Raw genomic sequence first — 24,106 nt, 5'->3', positions numbered from 1 at the left:
TGGACACCCTCGTCACCATGCTCAGGCTCCAGCACCCCCATGCCAGCTGCCCCTCTGTGTGGATGCCCTCCAGCCACACTTGGATTCAGACTCCCAACCTCGGGCCCCTCCTCTCCCCATGAGAACCCTTCTCAGAAAGAATCTTTAAATGAGTCCCAAGCATAAAACTGAAATTAGACCTCTGCTGACATACTTTGGGGAAACTGTGGAATCCCAGAAGCAGAAAGATGAAAGAAAATCTTTCAGAAAATCTTAAATTTATAGAAGATGTGTTTATAGAGGTCAGAAGGCAAAGGAATATCTTCACAGTTCTGAGAGGAAGTAACCATCTGGAATTTTATACTGTCCTTTTCAACAGCATTAAGTTTGAGAGATTAAAAGATTCTTATTGAAAGTTCTCAGGAAGCATGAAATTGAACACAGAAGTGAACAGGACGTAAGAAGAAATGGAGAGCAAAATAGTTGGAAACTTACAGGTGAATCCAGGAAACAACCACTGTAGAAAACAACATAAGATGCCATCTTAGTCAGTGAAAGTCGCTCAGTCGTGTCCGACTCTTTGTGACCCCATGGACTGTACAGTCCATGGAATTCTCCAGGCCAGAATGCTGGAGTGGGTAGCCTTTCCCTTCTCCAGGGGATCTTCCCAACCCAGGGATTGAACCCAGGTGTATTTGGGGGGGGGGGTCTTAAAAATAAGGTCAAAATAATTTGTTTTTAATTGTGATTGGTACTAAGATCCTGTTGTTCAGCCATAGGATAGAGAAATTTACATTCTAAGGCAAGTAAGAATGTCAGAATGTAAAGGACAAACACTAAGGACACAGAGGGAAAAAAACCCAAATACTTCCAAACTAACAGAGAACGATAACGGAGTCTAAAGGAACAGTTAGATTATTAGAAGATAAGAAAAAAGAAGGAAGCAAAAGACAATCACTATAAGCAGAGAGCACAAAATAAGATGGCAGATATCCAAATGTATCTGATATAGCAACAAATATAAACAGATTAAATTCAACAGGAAAATGACAGAAATTAAATTTATAACATAGACGAAGGGTTTACTACTCAACATAGGCTCTCAGTGAAGCACTGATCAAAGCTCTAGTGAGCAAAATTTAACATGAAAGGAATAAGGATGCAGAAGAAATGTTGAACAAGGAAATGAGTAAAAGACAAACATAGAAAAGAATGGAACTCAATAATTTTAAACCATACTTTATGTACCACCTACGGGGCAGTTTTGTGGAATGTGTGAAGCAAGCAGATGAACTCCTTGGTTATATAACTGTTTTGCTTTGAAGCTCATCCTTGGGTTCATTAGTTTTCTACCTGTGGTGCATCATGATTTTCTGCAGAACCTCACACTGAGTTTCAGGCTTTTATGATTTCTTTTTTGCGTCCCTGGATAAAAGCAAAAATCAAACTGCTATATAGCAACTCTCTTTTGAGGAACTCTTCTAACTTGTCTCTAGATTTATATTTTAAATCTGGCCAACAAAAATTGCATTTTGTAGCACACACTAGGCATTTATCTTAATTAATGTCCCACTCTCTTTCACATGCTACATGAATAATCACTGTTAAAATAAATTTTTCTTTTTGATCTGGGCAGACTAAGAAGAGTAGTTAATACATAGCGAGATTGAAACAGAAAAGATACAGGAGTAATGCATACAGTACTTGGTTCATAACCAATAATAACTTTCACCTACTGACTGTAGAGTCTCAGCCAGGTCCCATTTCTATCCCTGTAAACACTTGGCATTTAAGCCAGTCATCCTTTGTTTCCTGGCTTGACCTCAGCAGGAAATTATATTCTTGTGTGTGTCTTTATGTGTATTTCTTCTTTTCTCTCTGCTTCCCTTCTCCTTTCCTTCCTCTCTTTCTTTCCTTCCTTCCTCCTTCTTTCCTTCTTTCTTCCTTTAACAAGGAAATGGCTTTTGAGAGCAAAATTCTAAAGAAGGATTACAACCCAGAGAGAACATACTAGACTAATTTCTTGTCCCACTCTAGTCTGTTGCAAAACATATCAAAACATTAGAATATATTGGTGGAAAAATAAATTACAATTAATAAATTGGTTTCAACATTATTGTGTGAATGCAGTTAAGGTTTGATTGTAATAGAAGTAGCAAATATTTTATTCTCTGGTTCAGTTCACTTACACCTGGGAGCCTTCTGTACATGGGTTTCAATAGTGTGGAGCTGGTATTAACAGTTGTTTCTGTCTTCCCAGGACCCCTTCTTTACTCTTCACCTGAAAGCAGAACCCACTGCTCCGCAAAGATGTGGGCACAGCAGGTGCTAACCTGAGCCAGGACCCCTTTTCCCACAGGATGAGAGTGCAGTGAAGCAATTTAAAAGGGGGGAGGGGTTCCTAACAGCTTGACTGTGCCCACTCATTAGCTGTGTGACTTTAGACAGATTACTTAATCTCCGCGTGTTCCAATACTCTGATAATTAAAATCTGAGAAATAACCTGCACATGGATGTTTATAGCAGCTTTATTCATAATTGCCAAAACTTGAAGCATTCAACTAAGTTAATCAATAGATAAATTGTGATACATCTAGAAAAAGGGATATTAAAGCATTAAAAAGAAATGATTAATATAGACAATAATATTGTGTTAGCAAGTTCAATGATTATAGGAAACTAGATCTTAATTAGTCCTACCACAAGAAAGAAATAATTATGAGATATGATAGAGCTGCTAACTCTCGCTACAGTGGCAGTTACATTACAACATATAAATGCATCAAATCAACATCTGAACACCTTAAATTTACAGAATGTTATATGTGAAACATATTTCAATAAAAAATTAAAAAGTACAGAGAAATGAGTTATCAAGCTATGAAAGGACATTGAACCATCTTAAATGTGTATTACTAAGTGAAAGAAGCCAATCTGAAAAGGCTACATACCATATAATTCCAACTATATGACATTCTGAAAAAGGCAAAACTATGGAGACAGTAAAAGGATCTTTGGTGGCCAGGGGTTAGAGAGGAGTGAGTGTGAGAGGCAGTGATTAAGGGGGAGTTAAAAAAAAGCTTTGCAATGTGTAAGATGGAGAATGTCTGAGGAGGAACTGGCCTTTGTAAGGGATGATCACTGGACCACAGCAGGAGGGGAGGATGCAATGGTGGGCTCAGATGAAGTTCTGTAGGCTTTGCAGAGGGAACATGAGCGTGTTCAGAGTAAGAGTTGACATGCAGGGTGGGTACACTGGGCAGGGCTTCCTAGGCAGGATGGAAGTGTGAAGACAAGGAAGCATGAACAGTGTTCCTTCCTTGAGAAATACCCTCGGCATATCTGAAACAGAGGGTTGGGAGGTGGGTGGTGCTGGTATTGGTAAGGGGAGGTGGGAGAAGCTGATGAGAATCAGCTCTTGGAAAATATACTTTGGAATGATTTCCCTTTGCTACAGAGAACAAATAGAGGTTTTTAAATCTTGAGTTAGTTTGACTTTATGTAATTTTAGAAAATTAGAGATCTTAACCTGGAATGGATTGGTGGAAGAGAAAGTCATAACAGTGATCTATGGGAGATGGTGAGGATCTGAACTAAGGCAGTGGAAGTGGAGATGGAGAGGGGAGGATGGATCTGGGGGTGCTATGAAGAAGTAGAACCAGTACGCCTTAGTGACCATTCAGTTGTAACTGCTGGTCTGCCAGGTGACTTTATGGACTATTAACTGTTTGAAGTAACACTCAGGCCTCTAGTTCTGATGACTGGTAATTAGTGGTGTGAGTCCATCAGGGAGAAGATCAGGTTCATGGAGGAAGAAGAAAGAGCTCAGTTGAGGAGCTACTGAGGTTGTGGTACCTGTGGGCTGTTTTGGTGAATATGTCTGGTGAGCCTGTCTGGGGATGAGCCTCCAGAGGGAATCTTCTCATTCCAGGGATGCCCAACTGGGTCTGTTATTGTTTGATTCTGAACTTCATGCAGGTTTGCTTGTTTGGATTCAGATTAATAATTTCATGGTTATAGTGAGTAAAACAACAAAAAAATAAAATATTACTCCCAAAGTTTGATAATATGATATCAGGATCCTAAAACTATTACTACTTCATGATTCAGTCATTCTACAGCCTACCCTAAAGGAAAATATCCTAACATAGATTTACCTGCAAAGATGTTTTGAATCAGTTTAGTTGTAATGGTGAAAACAAAATACAATATATATATAGAAAATAAACTAGAAGCTATGTGTGTGCGCGCTAAGTTGCTTCAGTATTGTCTGACACTTTGTGACCCTATGGACCATAGCTCACTAGGTTCCTCTGTCCATGGGATTTTCCAGGCAAGAATACTGGAGTGGGTTGCCATGTCCTCCTCCAGGGGGTCTTCCTGACCCAGGAATCAAACCTGTGTCTCATGTCTCCTGCATTGGTAGGCAGGTTCTTTATCACTAGCGCCACCTGAGAAGTGAGACTCTAGATAATGACCTTATTGGTGACTTTTTTCCCTTCTTTTTGAGAGTCTGTGATTTATAGATTTTCTAAAATGGGCATGCATTAAACTCTCTGACATGGAAAAAAGTTTGTAGAATGTATAAAATGTCCAACAATAGGTAAATAGTAAATTCTGTTATACCTGTTATGTATGTGGTTATGGAGCTATTTATTTTGTTTACAAAAAGTTTTTAATGAATAAAATGCTTATAAAACAGTAATGATTAGCACTATGATTATATAAAGATATATACCTCTGGAAAGGCTGGCATAAGCTAGGGGTGGTGGGATTGTGGATGCTCATTTTCTCTATTTGCAAGTTTCCACAATGATTTTTATTGTATTTCTTTTCATCTTTTTTTTTTTAATTTTCTGATTTCTGTAGGCTTTTTGCTTCTTCTACTTTTCTTGAAAAAGTTTGTTCTTTTTTCCTTTTCTACCACTGCATAAACTACAGATTGTGTATGAATGGTTTCCTTTAAGTGTTTAACATACTCTGTTATAACTTCCCTAACACAGTTGTGGTTTCTCACTATTTTTGCCCTTCTGATGTGGTGAGGATCTTCACATGTTCTAAGAATCCACCAAAGATAGCATGCCAAATCTTGTTTAGCTTTCCACTCATTTTAACACACACCAAAAAAATGGTTTAAAATTTCTTACAGTAAGTAGTTTATTTATTAACATATGTTATAGCTTTGGTTCTGTATTAGTTTCTTGGGGACTCCATAATAGAGTTCCTCAGATCTTAAACAACAGATTCATTTTCTCACAGTTCTGAAAGCCAGAATTCCAAGGTAAAGTGTCAGCAGGGCTGGTTTCTTCGGAGGCTTTTCTCCTTGGCTTGCAAGCAGCCACCTTCTCTGTGTCGCCACAGGTCTTCCTCCATGTGTGCATGTCTGTGTCCAAATCTCTTCTTATAAGGACACCAATGATGCTGGATCAGGGTCCACACTCATGACCTCATTTTAACTTAATGACCTCTTTAAAATACAGTCATATTCTGAGGTCCTGGGGGTTAAGACTTCAACATATGTGTCTGGTGGGGAAGGGAGGACACATTTCAGTCCATAACCATATTCTCCTGCCTGGGTTTAGTTCCCTTCTCTCTAGGAAGTTCTTTAGCAAAGATGTGTGGGAAAGAAACTATGTACATCTCTGTATATCTGAAAATCTCTTCACTTCCTTCAACCTTAAGTCATGTTCCTAAATATAATGTTTTAGGTTTATAGTTATTTTCCCTTAGCACCTGAGAATCCTTATACATCCATTTATCATGTATTTATTGAGTCCCTATACTGAGTCAGGTACGCTATTATTCCTGGTGCTGGGAATACACTAGTGAACAGGGAGTATTCAACTCTAGAGGGAGGAAGAAGCATTTGTGCAGTTGTGTGTACATAAGTTTTCATTTCTCTTGGGTATACTGCTAGGACTGGGAATGCCTGGGTCACATGGAAGTGTGTGTTTAATCTTATAAGAAACTGCTGAAAGTTTTCCAGAATGGTTGTACCAAAGGGGACGACAGAGGATGAGATGGTTGGATGGCATCACCGACTCAATGGACATGAGTTTGAGTAAACTCCGGGAGTTGGTGATGGACAGGGAGGCCTGGCATGCTGCAGTCCATGGGGTCACAGAGTTGGACATGACTGAGCAACTGAACTGAACTGAACTGTACTATTTTATGTTCAATGTATGAGACTGATTGCTTTTTAAAGTTTTAAAGTTTCTATTTCATTCTGTTTTGTACCTGGGTGAAGTATTGTCTAATTCACTAATTCTCTTTTCTGTTGACTTTATCTAGTCTAGAATTTATCTAGTTCATTAAACTGTGTTTTTTACACGTATATAGATTTTTTTTCCATTTCTAGAAATCTTAGTTGATCCAACTTACTAATTTTTGTTTTAGTTCTACAAGTTTAATATCATAATTTCGTACTGGTTTTCTGGAAGCTAATTCTCCTGTTTATCTCTTTGAAGACTCTATAATTTGTGTTAAAGTCAGTTTTGGATGACTCTCTTTACTTTCCCTAAATGGAATTAATCTTCTTAATATATTTGGTTCCTTCTTAGCATTTAATTTCTCATATAGTAAAATTCCGGGCTACAGACTCTAAGTAGAAGTTTATTGTTCATTCTGTTCTCACCCCTTTCTGACTAGTGATTTTATATTGCCTCCAGCTAGGCTTTTGTAGCCAGAGCTCAGAAATGGTTCTTAAATTGCCACTTTAAGGTCCCTGACCAGGTTGCAGTGATATTGGATGTATCACAGATGAGGTCATCAGATCACTGGGAATCTTGACTCAATCTTGTCATGGGCTACTTTAGTCTTTCCTGCCCCCAAAGAGTCAAACTCTCAGTTACTTCTGTTCTGGACTATTAAAAGATAATTTTGGGGAAAAGATAAAAATATGACTCTCATACAGTTATAAGAATGAATATGCATTAAAAAATTTACTCTCATGATATGAAGGAACCAGGCACATGTTTTATCCAGTTAATAGGAAAAGTCAAAACATCACAAATTTATATGGAGGAAAGAATGTTAAGATGAACTGCAGGTAGAGATAAAACTGGTGTTTGGGATGGGGTGGGGAACTCAATTAGATTACTACCAGATTGGACAAAATTTGTATACCTACCAATTACCTACAGTTTACAGATAGTTCCAAGATGGCTTCCAACCAGTGAACAGGGTTGGAATGTAATAACTTGAAAAAGTGGGCTGTACACTCTTCACAGTAGCCAAGGCATGGAAACAACATAAATGTCCATTTACAGACAAGTGGATAAAGATGTGGTACATGTATGCAATGGAATGCTACTCAGACATTTCTCCAAAGACATACAGATGGCCAAGAGGCGTATGAAAAGGTGCTCAACATTGCTAATTATTAGAGAAATTCAAATCAAAACTACAATGAGATATCACCTATTACTAGTCAGAATGGCCATCATCAAAAAAGTTGCAAACAGTAAATGCTGGAGAGGGTGTGCAGAAAAGTCCCTCCTACAGTGTTGGTGGGAATGTAAGTTGGTGCATCCATTATGGAGAACAGTATGGAGGTTCTCAGAAGACTAAAAACAGAATTACCATATGATCCAGCAATCCCACTTCTGGGAATATATCCAGACAAAACTGTATTTCAAAAAGATACATGCCCTGTGTTCACAGCAGCAGTATTCGCAATAGCCAAGACATAGAAACAACCTAAATGTCCATTAATGTATAAATGGATAAAGAAGACATGATACAAATATATAATGGAAAATTCTCAGCCACAAAAAGAACGAAATAATGCCATTTGCAGCAACATGGGTGCACCTAGAGATTACCATACTAAGCAAGCCAGAAGGAGAAAGACAAATACCATGTGATATCATATGTGGAATCTAAAATATGACACAAATGAACCCATCCACAAAACATAGTTCCCAGGTTGCGCTAGTGGTAAAGAAGCCGCCTGCTAATTGCAGGAGATATAAGAGACGTGGGTTCAATCCCTGGGTCAGGAAGACCCCCTGGAGGGGGAAATGGCAACCCATTCCAGTATTCTTGCCTGGGAAGTTCTAGGGGCAAAGGAGTCTGGCACACTATAGCCCGTTGGGTCCCAAAGAGTCATGCACGCCTGAAGCAGCTTAGCACATGAAACAGACTCTCAGACACAGAGTCGGGGCGGGGATGGAGTGGGAGGCTGGGGTTAGCAGACGTAAGCGTCTGTGTACAGAACGGATAGACGACAAGGTCCTACTGTATAGCATGGAGAACAGTATTCAATATCCTGTGACAAACCACCACGAAAAAGTATGAGAACGAATATATAATGTATATCCTATGTCCATATGTTATATATATAACTGAATCACTTTGCTGCCCAGCAGAAATTAACACATTGTAAATCAGCTGTCCTTCAGTAAAAATATATTGATTGAAAAAAGAAATAAAAATAAAATCATTAATACTCTCTCCCCAAGGAAAGTGTGGTATAAACAGTGCATCATTTTCCATTGAAACCCTTTTCCTGCAGAATGGAGAACCTCAGTGGACTGCCTACTTGCTTGAGTCTTGCTTATCACATTGTTTTGCTCTTGGTGTTGCTACAAGGGGAACGTGGATTCTTTTTGAACATGGAGCAGAGGTGTTGCTTAAGTATTAATTTATACTGTCTTGAGTGGGAATTACATCTTGTTTTACTTAATAATAAAGATACATAATCTAAAATATGTTAAAGCTCTCAAAGCAATCTGATCTTGTTAATTGGCCCAACATATGATCATTATACATTTCCTTTCTACTAACACCTGCCTACCTTTACTTTGAAGCTCAAAAAGAGCTTTCTCATGTTAGTGCTGTTTTCCTTTTCTAACTAAAGTCCTGGCTCTTTTTCTTTTTTTTCTACTAGCAAATTTGCCCTTCTCTTTCTCTTACAACCCATTTCTTCCTGAAACTTCCTCTGCCTGTCAGAGATCATGGCAGTTAGTGTATCTTGAAGCTGGGATTCCAACTTGGTTCTGATGGCAAAGCCATCACACTCAACCATCATGACCCTGTGGAAGGACGTAGAGCTGGGCATGGGGGGAATGACAGGGTCTGTTAGGCAGAAGTGGATAAAGAAGGCGTTTCAATATGTCAGTGGCGCACAGCTCATCTGGCTGGGGCCCAGGTTCCTGCTGAACGAGGATAAGTGATGGAGCTGTAGAGGGGAAGGGGCCTGTACTGCCCAGGGGAGGCTCACAGACTCTGCCTGACCCTTGCTTGATACTTTGTGTTGTTTAACCCTCATATTGACTCCACAAGACCCACAAGATATGGGTATCTCCACCTAAGGTTTCAGAGAACAGAAGCACAGTCCTATGACTTATCTGTGATCTCCTGCCATCAAGTGGCTAAACTGAGTTTAGAATACCAGTCTTTTCAACTGTGGGGTCACTGTGCTTTCTATCAGTACTTTATATAAGCTGTTGAAGTCTGCGGGGTTTTAAGTAAAGTGATTAGAATTGTATTTAGGAAAAAGATGCGATGAAAGAGAAGCCTGAGTCTTCTTTTGATCTGATACTGAATATCATTTGAAGGCAGTAGCCCTTGTCCAGCACTAAAATTCGGATTTCAAAATGATTCTATGCTGAAATTTAGAAGTAGTGACCCGAAAGCCACAGAGGGTCTGTTAGAACCCAGCTACTCTGAAGTATGGTCTTCACATCTATAACTTGAGTATAACCCTGGGGCTTATTAAAAATGCAAATTCTCATACCCCTGCCTCAGACTTACTAGATCAAAAATCTCTGGGAGTGGAGTCCAGGAAGCTGTGCTTTTAACAAGCCCTGTTTATTTAGCAATGGACAATATTATGGTGTCCAGCTGATTATCAGGTACGCAGAAGCTTGAGAAAGCTTTGATCGTTTTCCATGGGCACTTTACCTGCTTTCAGCAATTCCTGGTTGTCTAATGACTGCCTCTAAAATGATTTCTTCAATAGTAGTACAGAAACTTCATAAGCACATTAAACAGTAGGTACTTTATGAGCAATGTATCATCATTGGCATCTAGGAACCTGACTCATAAACTGTCTTTAGCATTAAATTTAACTCTAGCATAAAATTTAACTTGCATGTGAAGGTGGCAGTATATGGAAAAACATTTGGGAGGCTATACACCAAACCACTGTGAAAGAAAGTTATTCATGACGCTTGTTAAGGAATGTGAGGTAGACTTTATTCAGGGGGACTGCCATGGTGGGGTTTTGATGTAGGGGAGAGAGATTGGGCTCACTTCTGAATACAACAGGGAAAAGTGGGGATTTGTATCCAAGGAGCAGAGTTGGGCACATGGGGGTTGCGGAGGGGCAGGAGGTGGTGGATGGGAAATTACCAAGAGGATAGGGTAATTTTTTGCTAACCTCACCTGGCAGGATTCTTGTTGAAGACAGACTGGGGTGATCAGATAATACCTGGGGAATGGTGGAGGACGAGGAATTTGATCAGATACTGAAGGTTGTGTGTGTGTTGGGGGAGGGGTGGCTAAGCTAACTTGACAACATTCTTGCTTAACTGGACTCCTAGAGGACATGCACAGGTTGGGATTTAGTCAGGCTTAGAGGATCCCAACTAAAGTTTGGTCCAGGAGCGAGTCTTTGTCACCTCTGCTGTGATTATCTTTGGGGAAAGTCGGGGCACTGTGAAGAAGTAAGGGGAGGGGCTTTAACTGTCACCACCTACATTTAAACAACATTTTATAGGAGGGTAGTTGCTACCTTCCCCTACCCTTTATATTACTCTTATACATAGATAATCATTTATATCATTACAGGTTTTGTGTGTGAAACTGTGCGGAAGCCTGAAATTCTATCAATCAAATCTTTATAGTACGCTGGTGCCATCTGATGGTAAGCTTTCTTATCACTTCTTTGATTTCCCCAGCTGATTTATTTTCATCCTTCTAAATTAAGTGAGAAATATGAGTTTTGAACAAAACAGACTTTTCTTGTATCGCCCCTTCCACTCTTCCCCCATCAGAGTTCAGTTTCTTCCTTCTCTGCTCCCATTAGATCTCTGATGTCTTTTGGCAAACTCCCATCCCAGTTATCAAAGGAGTTAGAGATGATTTGGAAGTAGTTTCTGCCCTCAGTAAATTTTGACCTGAGAAGACCCTAAGCAGATAATTATAACAAAGTGTGGTACACACTTAATAAAATGTTAATGGTGGGGGAAATATGTTAACTAGTATAATGAAGGCACTATAAGAGTGATACAAATTATTACAGGAATTCAGAGGGTTATGAATTCCACATTTAGGTATTCCTTCTAGAATTTTTGTTGTTCATAATGTTTAATAATAATTTAAAAGTTATTTTTAAAAGTAAATTTTATCCATCCTCTATTATCAACTTTTTTTTTCTTAACAGAAATCACAATTAATTATAAACATGGCCTTCCCTTGATAACACTTACTTTGCCATCCAGAAAAGAGCGCTGTCAATTTGTAGTCAAGCCAATGTTATCAACGGTTGGTTCATTCCTTCAGGACCTACAAAATGAAGATAGAGGTATCAGAACAGCTGCCATCTTCAGAGCAGGTATATATATATATTTCCAACTTTTCTTTTCTCTTCTTTTGAAACTTTGTTTTGTTTCTTTACTTTCTAGAAAATTATTATATAATAAATGGTTGGTCTTTACTAAGTTCTTCATTTTTGAACATGAGTAATATTAAAAGAATGAACTCTAATGGAGAAGAAAGAAATGGAATAAGTTTAATTCATGTTTTGGTTATTTATTTCATAAACTTAGCCCCCAACTTTTTCTCTGAGAAAATTTTAATGATATAGTAATTAGCATCTAGTTTTCTATAAGAAATGTGAATAATTAGAAAATGAAATGCAGGCTCCATGATTGAAATAGACAGTGGATAATACACAAATAGTTCATTGATCTTTGTTATAAAGCAGTTATGGTCTCAAGTGTTTTTTGATTAATTAATTCTCGGGAAACTAGTTTGATACCAGCAGAGGTAGTTAATCAGATAGACTTTTAAATAAATCTAGGATATAGCTTTTATATTTGTATGATCTGAGGACATAAAAGCAGGCCCTACTGCCCCTAAAAAGAGAATAAAGAATTCTTTACCCCAGCCCAATATACCAGGCTACTATAAATATAAACAGATGAATAAATTTGCACTGTTATTTTATTGTAGTATTACATTCTTAGAATGTAATATTATTTAAAAGTTAATGATTACTATTACAGTTTTGGAAAGGAAATTAACATTCTTCTTCCCTGTCCAAGTTCAGAACCAATTAAGGGATAGATATAAAAGTTGGAAGAGTAGAGATTAAAGAACTTATTTACTTGACAAACTGAGCACCTAACAGATGTTGACCTGAAACAAACAGACTGCCAGATATTTCTCCAGCAAAGGTGGGTTTATTGCAGATAGTGGAGAACTGTAGTCTGCAGCCGCTCACACGAGCCACGTGTGAGGACTTGCAGGAGGAGGAAAGGAGGATGCTTCTGTAGAAGGAAAGGAAGTGGGGAGGACAGTAGCAAACAAAGGGTCCCTGGCTTTTCATTGGCTGGGTCCTGGAAAGAAGAGGAGCGCCTCTTCCTGCTGGGCTGTGCTGCCCTCACAGGTGTGAGAGCTCCCCCTTCTGGTCTCCAGACTCTATTTAATTGAGGTTCCTGTGTGTTAACCCTTTTTTACACTAACATATGCCAGGCCTTGTTCTAGATGCTAGAGACAGCAAAGAACAATAGAGATTAAACTCCTGTTCTTATGGAACTAACATTTTACAAGGAGAAAGAAAAAATAAATACTTAATTTATAAATTATATAAATTTTAAATTTATGTATTAGATAATAAGTTACAGTGAAAAAGCAGAGTGGTGGGGGAGGTGCTCACTAAGGTCACATTTGAATGAAGACCTGGAAGAGATATGACAGGGATGGGAGAAGAGCTTTCCAGACAGAGCCCCTCAGGTGGGAGCTAACCCCACTGGCAGCCATAAAGGGAGGGAGTGGATCCAGGTAGGAGGGGTGGGGCAGACTAGGGAAAGCCTCCATGTAGGTTGCTGGAAGCACTTTGGATTCAACTGGAAGGGGAGTTTCTTCCTGGTAAAACCCAAGATCAGGAAATGAGGATTTAGCCCTGTGGGCACAATGGCCTAATAGTTCATCCTTGACATATTCCTGCCAGCCACAGAACAGCGAATCCCCTGGGCCTGCCTTCCTTAGAACAGGCAGAATTCAGAAGGGCACCACACACAGTGCTCGCCTGGAGTGTGCGCCAGAGAAAACCAGAATTCTTAGAGTAAAGGAGCTCTTTGGACTGAGTTCTTGGTGTTCATATCAGTACTTGCCCAAGAACAGGTGAAAAATTCATCACTGTATCATGAGCTCCTTAAAAGTGTTTCATATCCATCTCTAGCTGATCCTGTATTAGTATAAAGGAGAATGTAGTACTTCAACTGAGAAATACTCAGCTGATTTCTTTTTATTATAATATTTTAAGGAGCAGGTTTGAAGTCATTTAAATGTAAATTTTTAAATGACACTTGCAAATCAGATAAAACGGATTTGGTGTGTTGCTGATCTTTTTTTTTTTTTTTTTTTTAAAGAGTCTCTGTGGGTGGAATTTGCCAGCATTTAATTTGGGCTTGAAAAGAGTGTTCTAAGCTTGTCACAGTTTTGCCCATAACGTGGGTTGAGTTATTTGGCAATTCCTGGGAAGATGATCTCACCACAGCTGATGAACAGGAACCCAAACAGCCAAATTCTAGGAACAGACCCAGGTGCAGACTTGACTTGCTGCCTTCTGGAACAAAAGAACTGCTGAGAACCAGACGGGAGGCAGGCATCTGGGTTCCTCCTGATTTTACTAGCAGTGTTACTGTTACCATGCATATTAGTGTAGCTGAAACCTCTCTGGTTGAATGCAGCCAAGCAAATGCCAGGCCAGGCGAAAATATACGTCTTGGACTTTATATCAGGTAATTATGTGTAGACTATTCTGAAAGAATAATGATAGAGAAACCCCTCCCAAGATGTTTTTTTTGCTTTTATTCAGTGAGTTTGAATCTTAACCCCTGGGTTACATTAAACTTCAAAAATATAACAACAGCTAGGCTATATAGGAAGCTGTGCCAAGCACACTGACTTTTAAATTTTCCTAGATTTCTTTTTTTCTGAAATGTTCCTAGGATATTTGAAATCACTATGAGAATCTCTCCTGCCTCTCTCCACCTCTTTAAAACATACCACACAAGTGCATGTTTACTCCTGAATTAATTTTGCCTCTTTTCCTCTTTCCTAAGCCAGAAAGGGAGGGAGCCTTGTGTGGTGGTAGTTTGAGGTGGTTTAAACAGTACAAATCACTCACCTTTAGTAATTAGAAATAAAGGAAAAGTGTTAGTCACTCAGTCGCGTCTGACTGTTTGTGACCCTGTGGACTGTAGCCCACTAGGCTCCTCTGTCCATAGGATTCTCCAGGCAAGAATACTGGAGTGGGTTGCATTTCCTTCTCCAGGGGATCTTCCCAACCCAGGAATTGAACCTGGGTCTCCCTCACTGCAGGCAGATTCTTTACTGTCTAAGCCACCAGGGAAAGTGAAAGTTGCTCAGTGGTGTCCGACTCTTTGCGACCCCATGGACTGTATAGTCTGTGGAATTCTCCAGGCCAAAATACTGGAGTGGGTAGCCTTTCCCTTCTCCCGGGGGTCTCCCCAACCCAGGGATCAAACCCAGGTCTCCCACATTTGCAGGTGGATTCTTTACCAGCTGAGCCACAAAGGAAGTTTGAAAAAAAATAAGAGAAAGGTGGGCTTTTAAAAAATGTTACTACCTGCGTTCCTCCACCACAAAGTCAGGGGTTTGGCTCTAAGCCACAGAGATGGACACTGGCTGAGCTGAGGAGCGTGTCAGCAGGCTTTCTGACTGGAACTGACAGAAAACCAAGCTCAGAAGAGGGCAGGAGCCGCAGAAGGCCGTGGGTGAAGAAGTTAGCCTGGGAATGGTTGACGGGCTTTGCTGCTGACACCCCATCCCCCAGCCTGCACCTCCACTGGCCTTGCTGTGATGAGTTCCTGCCTCCCAGCCTGGAATCTGTACATGACTGTCTGTAGGAACAGTCTCACCAGGAACATCAGTCTGAACCCCAGCCCTGCTGACAGAGGGTGGGTGATGGGGTGTCTGCTTGTTCATCTTAGTCCAGCGTAACGGGCAGTATTGGGAGGATTACTCCCAGTGGGAACAGTATTGGGTATTGGGGAGCTTCTGCCCACCCAAAAAGGCAAATGTACACTACTGTATTATAAAGACCTGGATTAGTATTTTTCCATATGTTGAAAAATGGTTCTTATTATTCTAAAACAAGGACATATTTTTGCATTTTCAGATGGCACTGAAATTGCAGCTTCAACCTTGATGGAAATTTTGCTAATGAATGATTTTAAACTTGTTATTGATAAAATAACATATGATGTACAGTGCCCTAAGAAAGGTAAGAAGCACAGCTATGAACTATCTTAACATTTCCCTGTTGCTGTGGGCCTTTTTCAGGGAGCAGGCTTATCCTGAGAATCTTTTTAATTAACTTAATGACCAAGAAGGCTTTGGAGAACCAGTATTTAAGCTTTTCTAGCAAGGGTAGAAATGATCGGTAGAAGCTGGGTGTCAGGGCTTAATGTAGTCTCACATACTCTTTTTAGACTTTTAAGACTTCTTTCTAGGATCTTGAATGCTTAATTTGACATTATTGGGTTAAGAAGTGGACCTGAAAATCATGAACTCAAGTGTATACTCTTGCACAGTTTTTAAGACTTTTTTTTAAAGTAGGCTTTACTTTATTTTTTAAAGGGCAGTTTCAAGTTCATAGCAAGATTGAGGAGATGGTACAGAGGCCCTGTATACTGATGTACCCATCCCCCCCCCCAGACTCCCCTACTGTAAAAGCCAGAATGGAACATTTGTTTTTAGTCGTGAACCTACCATTGAAACATTATTATCACTCCAAGTCCACACTTTTCATTATGGTTTGCTCTTGGTGTTGTGTATTTTCTTGGGTTTTTAAGGCTTTATTTTATTACTGAACTGTAGTTGATTTACAGTGTTTCAGAGTTCCGCAAAATGATTCAGTTATGTGTGTGTGTGTATGAATGAGCTTCTTTTCCATTATAAATTATTACAGGATATTGAATGCAGTTCCCTGTGCTATACAGTACTTGCTATTTGTTTTATTGTTGTTTTCCAGTCCCTAAGTCGTGCCCCACTCTTTGAGACCCCATGAACTGCAGCATGCCAGGTTTCCCTGACCTTCACCATCTCACAGATAGGATGAGATGGCTGGATGGCATCACTGACTCGATGGACCCAAGTTTGAGCAAACTCTGGCAGATAGGGTTTATTTTGTATGTAATAGTATGTATATGTCAATTCCAGATTTCCAATTTGTCTCCCGCTTGTTTTATGGGTTTTGATAAATGTATAATGACATGGATTCACCATTCTATTGTCATTTCACACAGAATAGTTCCACTGCCCCCAAAATCCTCTGTGCTGTCCTCCTTCCTCTCTACCTAACCCCTAACCTCTGGCAGCCACTAATCTTTTTACTGTCTCCATAGTTTTGCCTTTCCAGAATGTTGTATAGTTGAAATGGTACAACACGTAGCTTTTTTTCAGACTGGCTTCTTTCACTGAGTAGTATGCATTTAAGTTTTCTTGTCTTTTCATGGCTTTACAGTTCATTTCTTGTGAGCGCTATTATTCCATTGCCTAGATATATCATAGGTTATGTATCTGTTCACCTACTGAGGGACATCTTGGAAAGTCTTGATCATTACAAATAAAATGGCTATAAATGTGTATGCAGGTTTGTATGTGGACATACTTTTTCAGTTTGTTTGATTAAATGCCAAGAAGCATGACTGCCCACATAAGGCATGCATTTTGTTGTGTAAGGAACTGGTAGACTTTCTTCCACACGAGCTGCACCGTTGTGTATTCTCATCAGCAGTGAATCAGAGTTACTGCTGCTCCACATCTTTGCCAGCGTTTAGTGTTGCCAGTGTCTTGGATTTTGGCCTTTCTTAAAGGTGTGAAGTAGCAGCAGTCCATTGTTTGTCTGCACTTGCCTGATAACATATTTCACATGTTTACTTGCTATCTATATACCTTGTTTGGTGTGGTGTCTGTTCAAGCCTTTGACCCACTTTTTAAGCATGCTGTTAAGTTTTAAGGTTTCTTTGTGTATCTTGGGTAACAGTCTGCTATCAGATCTCTGTTGTGCAGGTGTTTCTCCCACTGTTTCTCATGTGCTTGTCATTGTCTTTTGTTTTGTTTAATGAAGCTGAGTGTATCAGTTATCTCTTAGGTGGACTGTGCTTTGGGTGTTGAATCTAAAAAGTCATTGCCAAACCTGTTCTTGCATGTTGCCTTACCATATTAGTCACATCTGTCTTAATTTCCTGGTCTGATAATCCCAAAATCCCTACCATATCAGATTCTGATGCTTGCCTTGTTTCTTTAGATGTTTTTTTCCTTGACTTTTACCTGCTTTGTGGTTTTTTGCTGAAAGCTGGACATGATATTACTGAAAATAGAAGCTGAAGCAAGTAGGTCTCTCTTGTGAGGTGCTGTGTGAGTCTGACCAGGAGTTCGGCTGTTTCCTATAGCTGTGGGTGTCAGAGGCTTCAGTTTCTTCTCGTGTCCCTGCTTTTCTCTCCCCTGTTGTGTTCAAGTTTCTCCAGAAATTCTTACTTAAATAGAGTCTGTGTCATGTATAGAACTGGAGCCCTGTTGATGTAATGTTAAGGTATTGGGGAGGAGAAGCAGTCTGTAATCTTCTGATTAAATCTCAGGGTTTTTACTGGGCCAGGATTACTGTGCTGTGACCTTCAGAAGAGTTTATCTTTTTTTTTCCTCTTTCCAATATGAGACAGGAAGGTAGGTTAGAGGGGCCTGGAGTTGGCTAACTGCCCTTCCTCCAGGCCAGATTAGGCTCTGGTAGAGCACAGTGACTCCTTGAACAATACAGGTTAGAACTGTGTGGGTCCACTTACACGCAGATGTGTTTCAGTGAGCACTGCAGTACTGCGTGGTCCACAGTTGGCTGAGTCCATAGAATCATGGATATAGAGGGCCAGCTATGAAGTTATATGTGCAGTTTTGACTGCGTGGGGAGTCAGTACTCCTAACCCCCACGTTATTTGAGGGTCAACTGGTTATTTCCTAGGTATAGAGAAAGTAATGCTTAGGGCTACTTGAGAATGGTTAATTTTCTGCTGTGTCTGCTAGAAGCAGATCTCTGACCTCCGCTGTGAGAACCTGATGGGACTGCTGGATATAAAACTCATGAATGTAAGTGTGTTTATTTCTCAAACTAGTCAGCACTGAGCCTCCAGCATTTCAACAGTTGTAGGTTAGTGTTCCTGCCTGTATTGGCTCCAGAGGATTCTGCTCTCAGTTAAACTATAATTGTGGACTGCTGAGGGTAGGATGAATAGTGAGTCTATGCCTTAATAAACAGATGATGAGACAAGTAAATCAACATGTAAGGGAGGGCCCATGTTTATAATTATAATGCCAGGTTCTGACTGGTAAATATGGGAGGGCTGCTGTAGTTGAAAAATCATTATATTGCAGCCAAATTCAGGCAAGAATCATCAACAGATGCCAAGGGGATGGAGAGGAGTGGAGGAGGTGACTTAGATAAAATAAAAAACAGTGAAGAACCACAAAAACAATTGAAAAACAAGTAATAAAATGGCAATAAGTACATACTTATCAATAATTACTTTAAACGTCAATGGACTGACTGCTCCAATCGAAAGACATAGGGAAGCTGATTGGATTAAAAAAGACAAGAATCTTTTGTATGTGGCCTGTAAGAGACTTACTTCAGAGCTAAAGACACATACAGATTGAAAGTAAGGGATGGAAAAAGATATTTCATGCAAATGGAAAATGAGTGAAAGACATCAGTAGACATTTTTCCAAAGAAGACATAGAGATGGCCAGTAGGCACATGAAAAGATGCTCAACGTCACTAATTATTAGAGAAATGCAGATCCAAACAATGCAATATCACTTTACACCTATTAAGACTGACTGTCATCAAAAAGTCTACAGATAACATATGTTGGCAAGGATGTGGAGAAAAGGGAACCCTTGTGCACTGTTGGTAGGAATGTAAATCAGGGCAGGCATTTGGAAAACAGTGTGGAGTTTCCTCAAAAAGCTAAAAAATAGGACTAGCACCTAGCATTCAGTTCAGTTCAGTTCAGTTGCTCAGTCATGTCTGACTCTCTGCGACCCCATGAATCGCAGCACGCCAGGCCTCCCTATCCATCACCAACTCTCGGAGTTTACTCAAACTCGTGCCCATCGAGTCGGTGATGCCATCCAGCCATCTCATCCTCTGTCGCCCCCTTCTCCTCCTGCCCCCAGTCCCTCCCAGCATCAGGGTCTTTTCCAATGAGTCAACTCTTTGCATGAGGTGGCCAAAGTACTGGAGTTTCAGCTTCAGCATCAGTCCTTCCAATGAACACCCAGGACTGATCTCCTTTAGGATGGACTGGTTTGGTCTCCTTGCAGTCCAAGGGACTCTCAAGAGTTTTCTCCAACACCACAGTTCAAAAGCACCAATTTTTCGGTGCTCAGCTTTCTTCACAGTCCAACTCTCACATCTACACATGACCACTGGAAAAACCATAGCCTTGACCAGACAGACCTTTGTCAGCAAAGTAATGTCTCTGCTTTTTAATATGCTATCTAGGTTGGTCATAACTTTCCTTCCAAGGAGTAAGCGTCTTTTAAAAATTTCATGGCTGCAGTCACCATCCGCAGTGATTTTGGAGCCCAAAAAATAAAGTCTGACACTGTTTCTACTGTCTCCCCATCTATTTCCCATGAGGTGATGGGACCAGATGCCGTGATCTTAGTTTTCTGAATGTTGAGCTTTAAGCCAACTTTTCCACTCTCCTCTTTCACTTTCATCAAGAGGCTTTTTAGTTCCTCTTCATTTTCTGCCATAAGGGTGGTGTCATCTGCATATCTGAGGTTATTGATATTTCTCCCAGCAATCTTGATTCCAGCTTGTGCTTCATCCAGCCCAGCATTTCTCATGATGTACTCTGCATATAAATTAAATAAGCAGGGTGACAATATACAGCCTTGACGTACTCCTTTTCCTATTTGGAACCAGTCTGTTGTTCCATGTCCAGTTCTAACTGTTGCTTCCTGACCTGCATACAGGTTTCTCAAGAGGCAGGTCAGGTGGTCTGGTATTCCCATCTCTTTCAGAATTTTCCACAGTTTACTGTGATCTACACAGTCAAAGGCTTTCGCGTAGTCAATAAAGCAGAAATAGATGTTTTTCTGGAACTCTCTTGCTTTTTCAATGATCCAGCGGATATTGGCAATTTGATCTCTGGTTCCTCTGCCTTTTCTAAAACCAGCTTGAACATCTGGAAGTTCACGGTTCATGTATTGCTGAAGCCTGGCTTGGAGAATTTTGAACATTACTTTACTAGCGTGTGAGATGAGTGCAATTGTGCGGTAGTTTGAGCATTCTTTGGCATTGCCTTTCTTGGGGATTGGAATGAAAACTGACCTTTTCCAGTCCTGTGGCCACTGCTGAGTTTTCCAAATTTCCTGGCATATTGAGTGCAGCACTTTAACAGCATCATCTTTCAGGATTTGAAATAGCTCAACTGGAATTCCATCACATCCACTAGCTTTGTTCGTAGTGATGCTTTCTATAGCCCACTTGACTTCACATTCCAGGATGCCTGGCTCTAGGTGAGTGATCACACCATTGTGATTATTTGGGTCATGAAGATCGTTTTTGTACAGTTCTTCTGTGTATTCTTGCCACCTCTTCTTAGTATCTTCTGCTTCTGTCAGGTCCATACCATTTCTGTCCTTTATCGAACCCATCTTTGTCTGAAATGTTCCCTTGGTATCTCTAATTTTCTTGAAGAGATCTCTAGTCTTTCCCATTCTGTTGTTTTCCTCTATTTCTTTGCATTGATCGCTGAGGAAGGCTTTCTTATCTCTCCTGGCTATTCTTTGGAACTCTGCATTCAAATGGGATTATCTTTCCTTTTCTCTTTTGCTTTTCACTTCTCTTCTTTTCACAGCTGTTTGTAAGGCCTCCTCAGACAACCATTTTGCCTTTTTGTATTTCTTTATCTTGGGGATGGTCTTGATCCCTGTCTCCTGTACAATGTCATGAACCTCCGTCCATAGTTCATCAGGCTCTGTCTATCAGATCTAGTCCCTTAAATCTATTTCTCACTTCCACTGTATAGTCATAAGGGATTTGATTTAGGTCATACCTGAATGGTCTAGTGGTTTTCCCTACTTTCTTCAGTTTAAGTCTGAATTTGGCAATAAGGAGTTCATGATCTGAGCCACAGTCAGCTCCTGGTCTTGTTTTTGCTGACTGTATAGAGCTTCTCCATCTTTGGCTGCAAAGAATATAATCAATCTGATTTCAGTGTTGACCATCTGGTGATGTCCATGTGTAGAGTCTTCTCTTGTGTTGTTGGAAGAGGGTGTTTGCTATGACCAGTGCATTCTCTTGGCAAAACTCTATTAGCCTTTGCCCTTTTTCATTCTGTACTCCAAGGCCAAATTTGCCTATTACTCCAGGTGTTTCTTGACTTTCTACTTTTGCATTCCAGTCCCCTATAATGAAAAGGACATCTTTTGGGGGTTTTAGTTCTAAAAGGTCCTGTAGATCTTCATAGCACCGTTCAACTTCAGCTCCTTCAGCATTACTGGTTGGGGCATAGGCTTGGATTACTGTGATATTGAATGGTTTGCCTTTGAAACGAACAGAGATCATTCTGTCTTTTTTGAGATTGCATCCAAGTACTGCATTTCGGACTCTTTTGTTGACCATGATGCCTACTCCATTTCTTCTAAGGGATTCCTGCCCACAGTAGTAGATATAATGGTCATCTGAGTTAAATTCACCCATATGCCCCAGCAATTCTACTCCGGGTATGTATATGGAAAAAAAATGAAAGCACTAACTGGAAAAGATATATGCGCCCCAGTGTTCACAGTAGTACTGATTACGATAGCCAAGATGTGGAAGCAACCCAAGTGTTCACCAGCAGATGTGTGTGTATGTATTGGAATATTGCTGTATATACTCAGACCTCAGGAGACATTTTGGAATGTCTACTCAGCCATAAAAAAGAATGAATATTGCTCAGCCATAAAAAAAAAAAAAAGAATGAAATTCCCCCATCTGCTGCAACATGAATGGACCTAGAGAGTATTATGCTGAATCAGACAAAGACACATACTATATGATGTCACTTATATGTGAAATCTAAAAACTAAAGCAGATTAATGCATATAGTGAAACGGAAGCAGACTCACAGATATGGAAAAGAAACGAGTGGTGACCAGTGAGGAGAAAGAAAGGGCGAGAGGCAAGATAGGGGAGGTGATTAGGACATACAAACTTCTGTGTATAAAGTAAGCAAGAATACAGCACAGAAAATCATAGGCATTATTTTCTAATAACTGTTAATGGAGTATAATATGTAAAGATACAGAATCACTATGCTGTCCCCCTGAAACTGATAGAATATCATGTCAACTATATATATGTCAGTAAAAAAAAATAAGGAAATGCTAACAAAAATGGGAGTAAGTCATAAGGACACAGGAGCCAGCTGAAGGGCCTCCCGCTAACCATATCTGGTACAATGTGAACATCATTGGCTCCCGTGTCCTTGTGACATGCTTGCCCCTTTTTATTTTAAACATTTTCTTTCTTTCTCAGGCTGATCTTATACTCCAGCACCGATACCAGCCTTTTCTCTAAAGATACCTCCAAGAAAAATATTTCTAAAAATTTTAAAAAGAAAAAATTTAAATAATTAAAAAAATCAGAAACTGTGATTCCCTTTAGATCTATATCTTGTTGAAAATAACTTATACTTGAATTGCTTTTCAAATGTATAATTGTACTGTTGTTTACATGTTTGTACACCAGCTTCCCTCCCCAGTGGACCCTAAGATGATTTTGGATAGAGAGTTGAGGGTTAAGAAGGATCTTAGGTTAACACAGGTATAAAAGTGAACCTGTAAACTGATGTGTTACAAACTCAGGTGAGGTATTTACCTGGGTTCTGGTAGATGGACACTCTTTTTTCCTGTGTTATTCTTCCTTTTTTTTTAAAAAAAGAAACAGTTCTGGTCATATTACAAAAGAAAAAGAGAAACATAATGAATTTTAAACCTACAGTCTGGTCATTATCATTCCAGAAAGAGATGAATGGAATCACCTGAGACAGGAATAAGGGCCAATATCAGATGCCCCCCAAGGAGTGGGGAGCGCCCAGGCAGCCAGCCATGGGGCTCAGATTTGGTTCCCTGTGGAAAGATATGGTGACTGCCTCACGCTTCCTTTGTGTCACCTTTTCTCAGAAAAACTGAGCGGCGAGCAGGCTACTGAGATGGAAAACATGAGATCGTTGGTTTACAGACTGTTCACGGCCTTGCATTTAGAAGAGTTTCAGAAGAAGAGAGAGCACCATCTGCTGGAGAAAATTGACCACCTGAAGGGACAGCTGCAGCCCCTCGAGCAGGTTTGGAAGCATCTCGTTCGAGTCTGTTTGTAAATAATCATCATTTAGTCACAAAGTCGTGTCTGACTCTTCAGCAACCCAATGGACTGTAGCCCGCCAGGCTCCTCTGCCCATGAGTTTTTAATACCCAATGTTGGTATAACTGCTCCATGTGAGCGTTTTTCTGAATGCTTCACATAGGTTTATTTTCTCCTTTAATCCTCACAGTGAACCTGTGCATTCGGTATTATCAGCCTCATCCTTTGCATGAGGAGACTAAGGCAGCAAAGGCACACAGCTAATATGTGGAGGAGAGCTTGAGCTCTGGCAGTCTGACTCTGGGCTGCCGTCTTAAACTCTGCTGTGCGTTCTCGCTGTGGATGGGCCAGTGCCTCAGTAACTGAGAATAAGATTAACTGCGATGCACTAGCTGGAGCACTACCATTGTTTATTTTTTTAAGACAATAGGCCCTCCGCTCCCACTCTGCTCAACTGAATTGCAACTGGAAAATTAGCAATGGCTTCCTAACATCTGAAGTTAATCAGTGGCGGAA

The 24,106-nt window shown here is 40.1% G+C and overlaps 1 protein-coding gene across 1 annotated transcript in view; it reads left to right on the top strand.

Moving 5' to 3' along the window:
* The window catches only part of MCUB (mitochondrial calcium uniporter dominant negative subunit beta), a 95,361-nt gene that overhangs the window by 67,153 nt on the left and 4,102 nt on the right, over positions 1 to 24,106 (top strand). Inside the window, exons 2-5 of the mRNA XM_061164221.1 lie at positions 10,774 to 10,849; positions 11,369 to 11,539; positions 15,356 to 15,460; positions 23,413 to 23,573. Coding sequence (XP_061020204.1) covers positions 10,774 to 10,849; positions 11,369 to 11,539; positions 15,356 to 15,460; positions 23,413 to 23,573 — 513 coding nt within the window. The remainder of the gene's footprint in view (positions 1 to 10,773; positions 10,850 to 11,368; positions 11,540 to 15,355; positions 15,461 to 23,412; positions 23,574 to 24,106) is intronic.

This window comes from Dama dama, chromosome 17, assembly GCF_033118175.1.
Source record: "Dama dama isolate Ldn47 chromosome 17, ASM3311817v1, whole genome shotgun sequence".
NCBI classification, from domain to species: Eukaryota; Metazoa; Chordata; class Mammalia; order Artiodactyla; family Cervidae; genus Dama; species Dama dama.
Note: the sequence above shows the minus strand (reverse complement) of the source record. Positions and strands in the feature narration are given on the sequence as shown.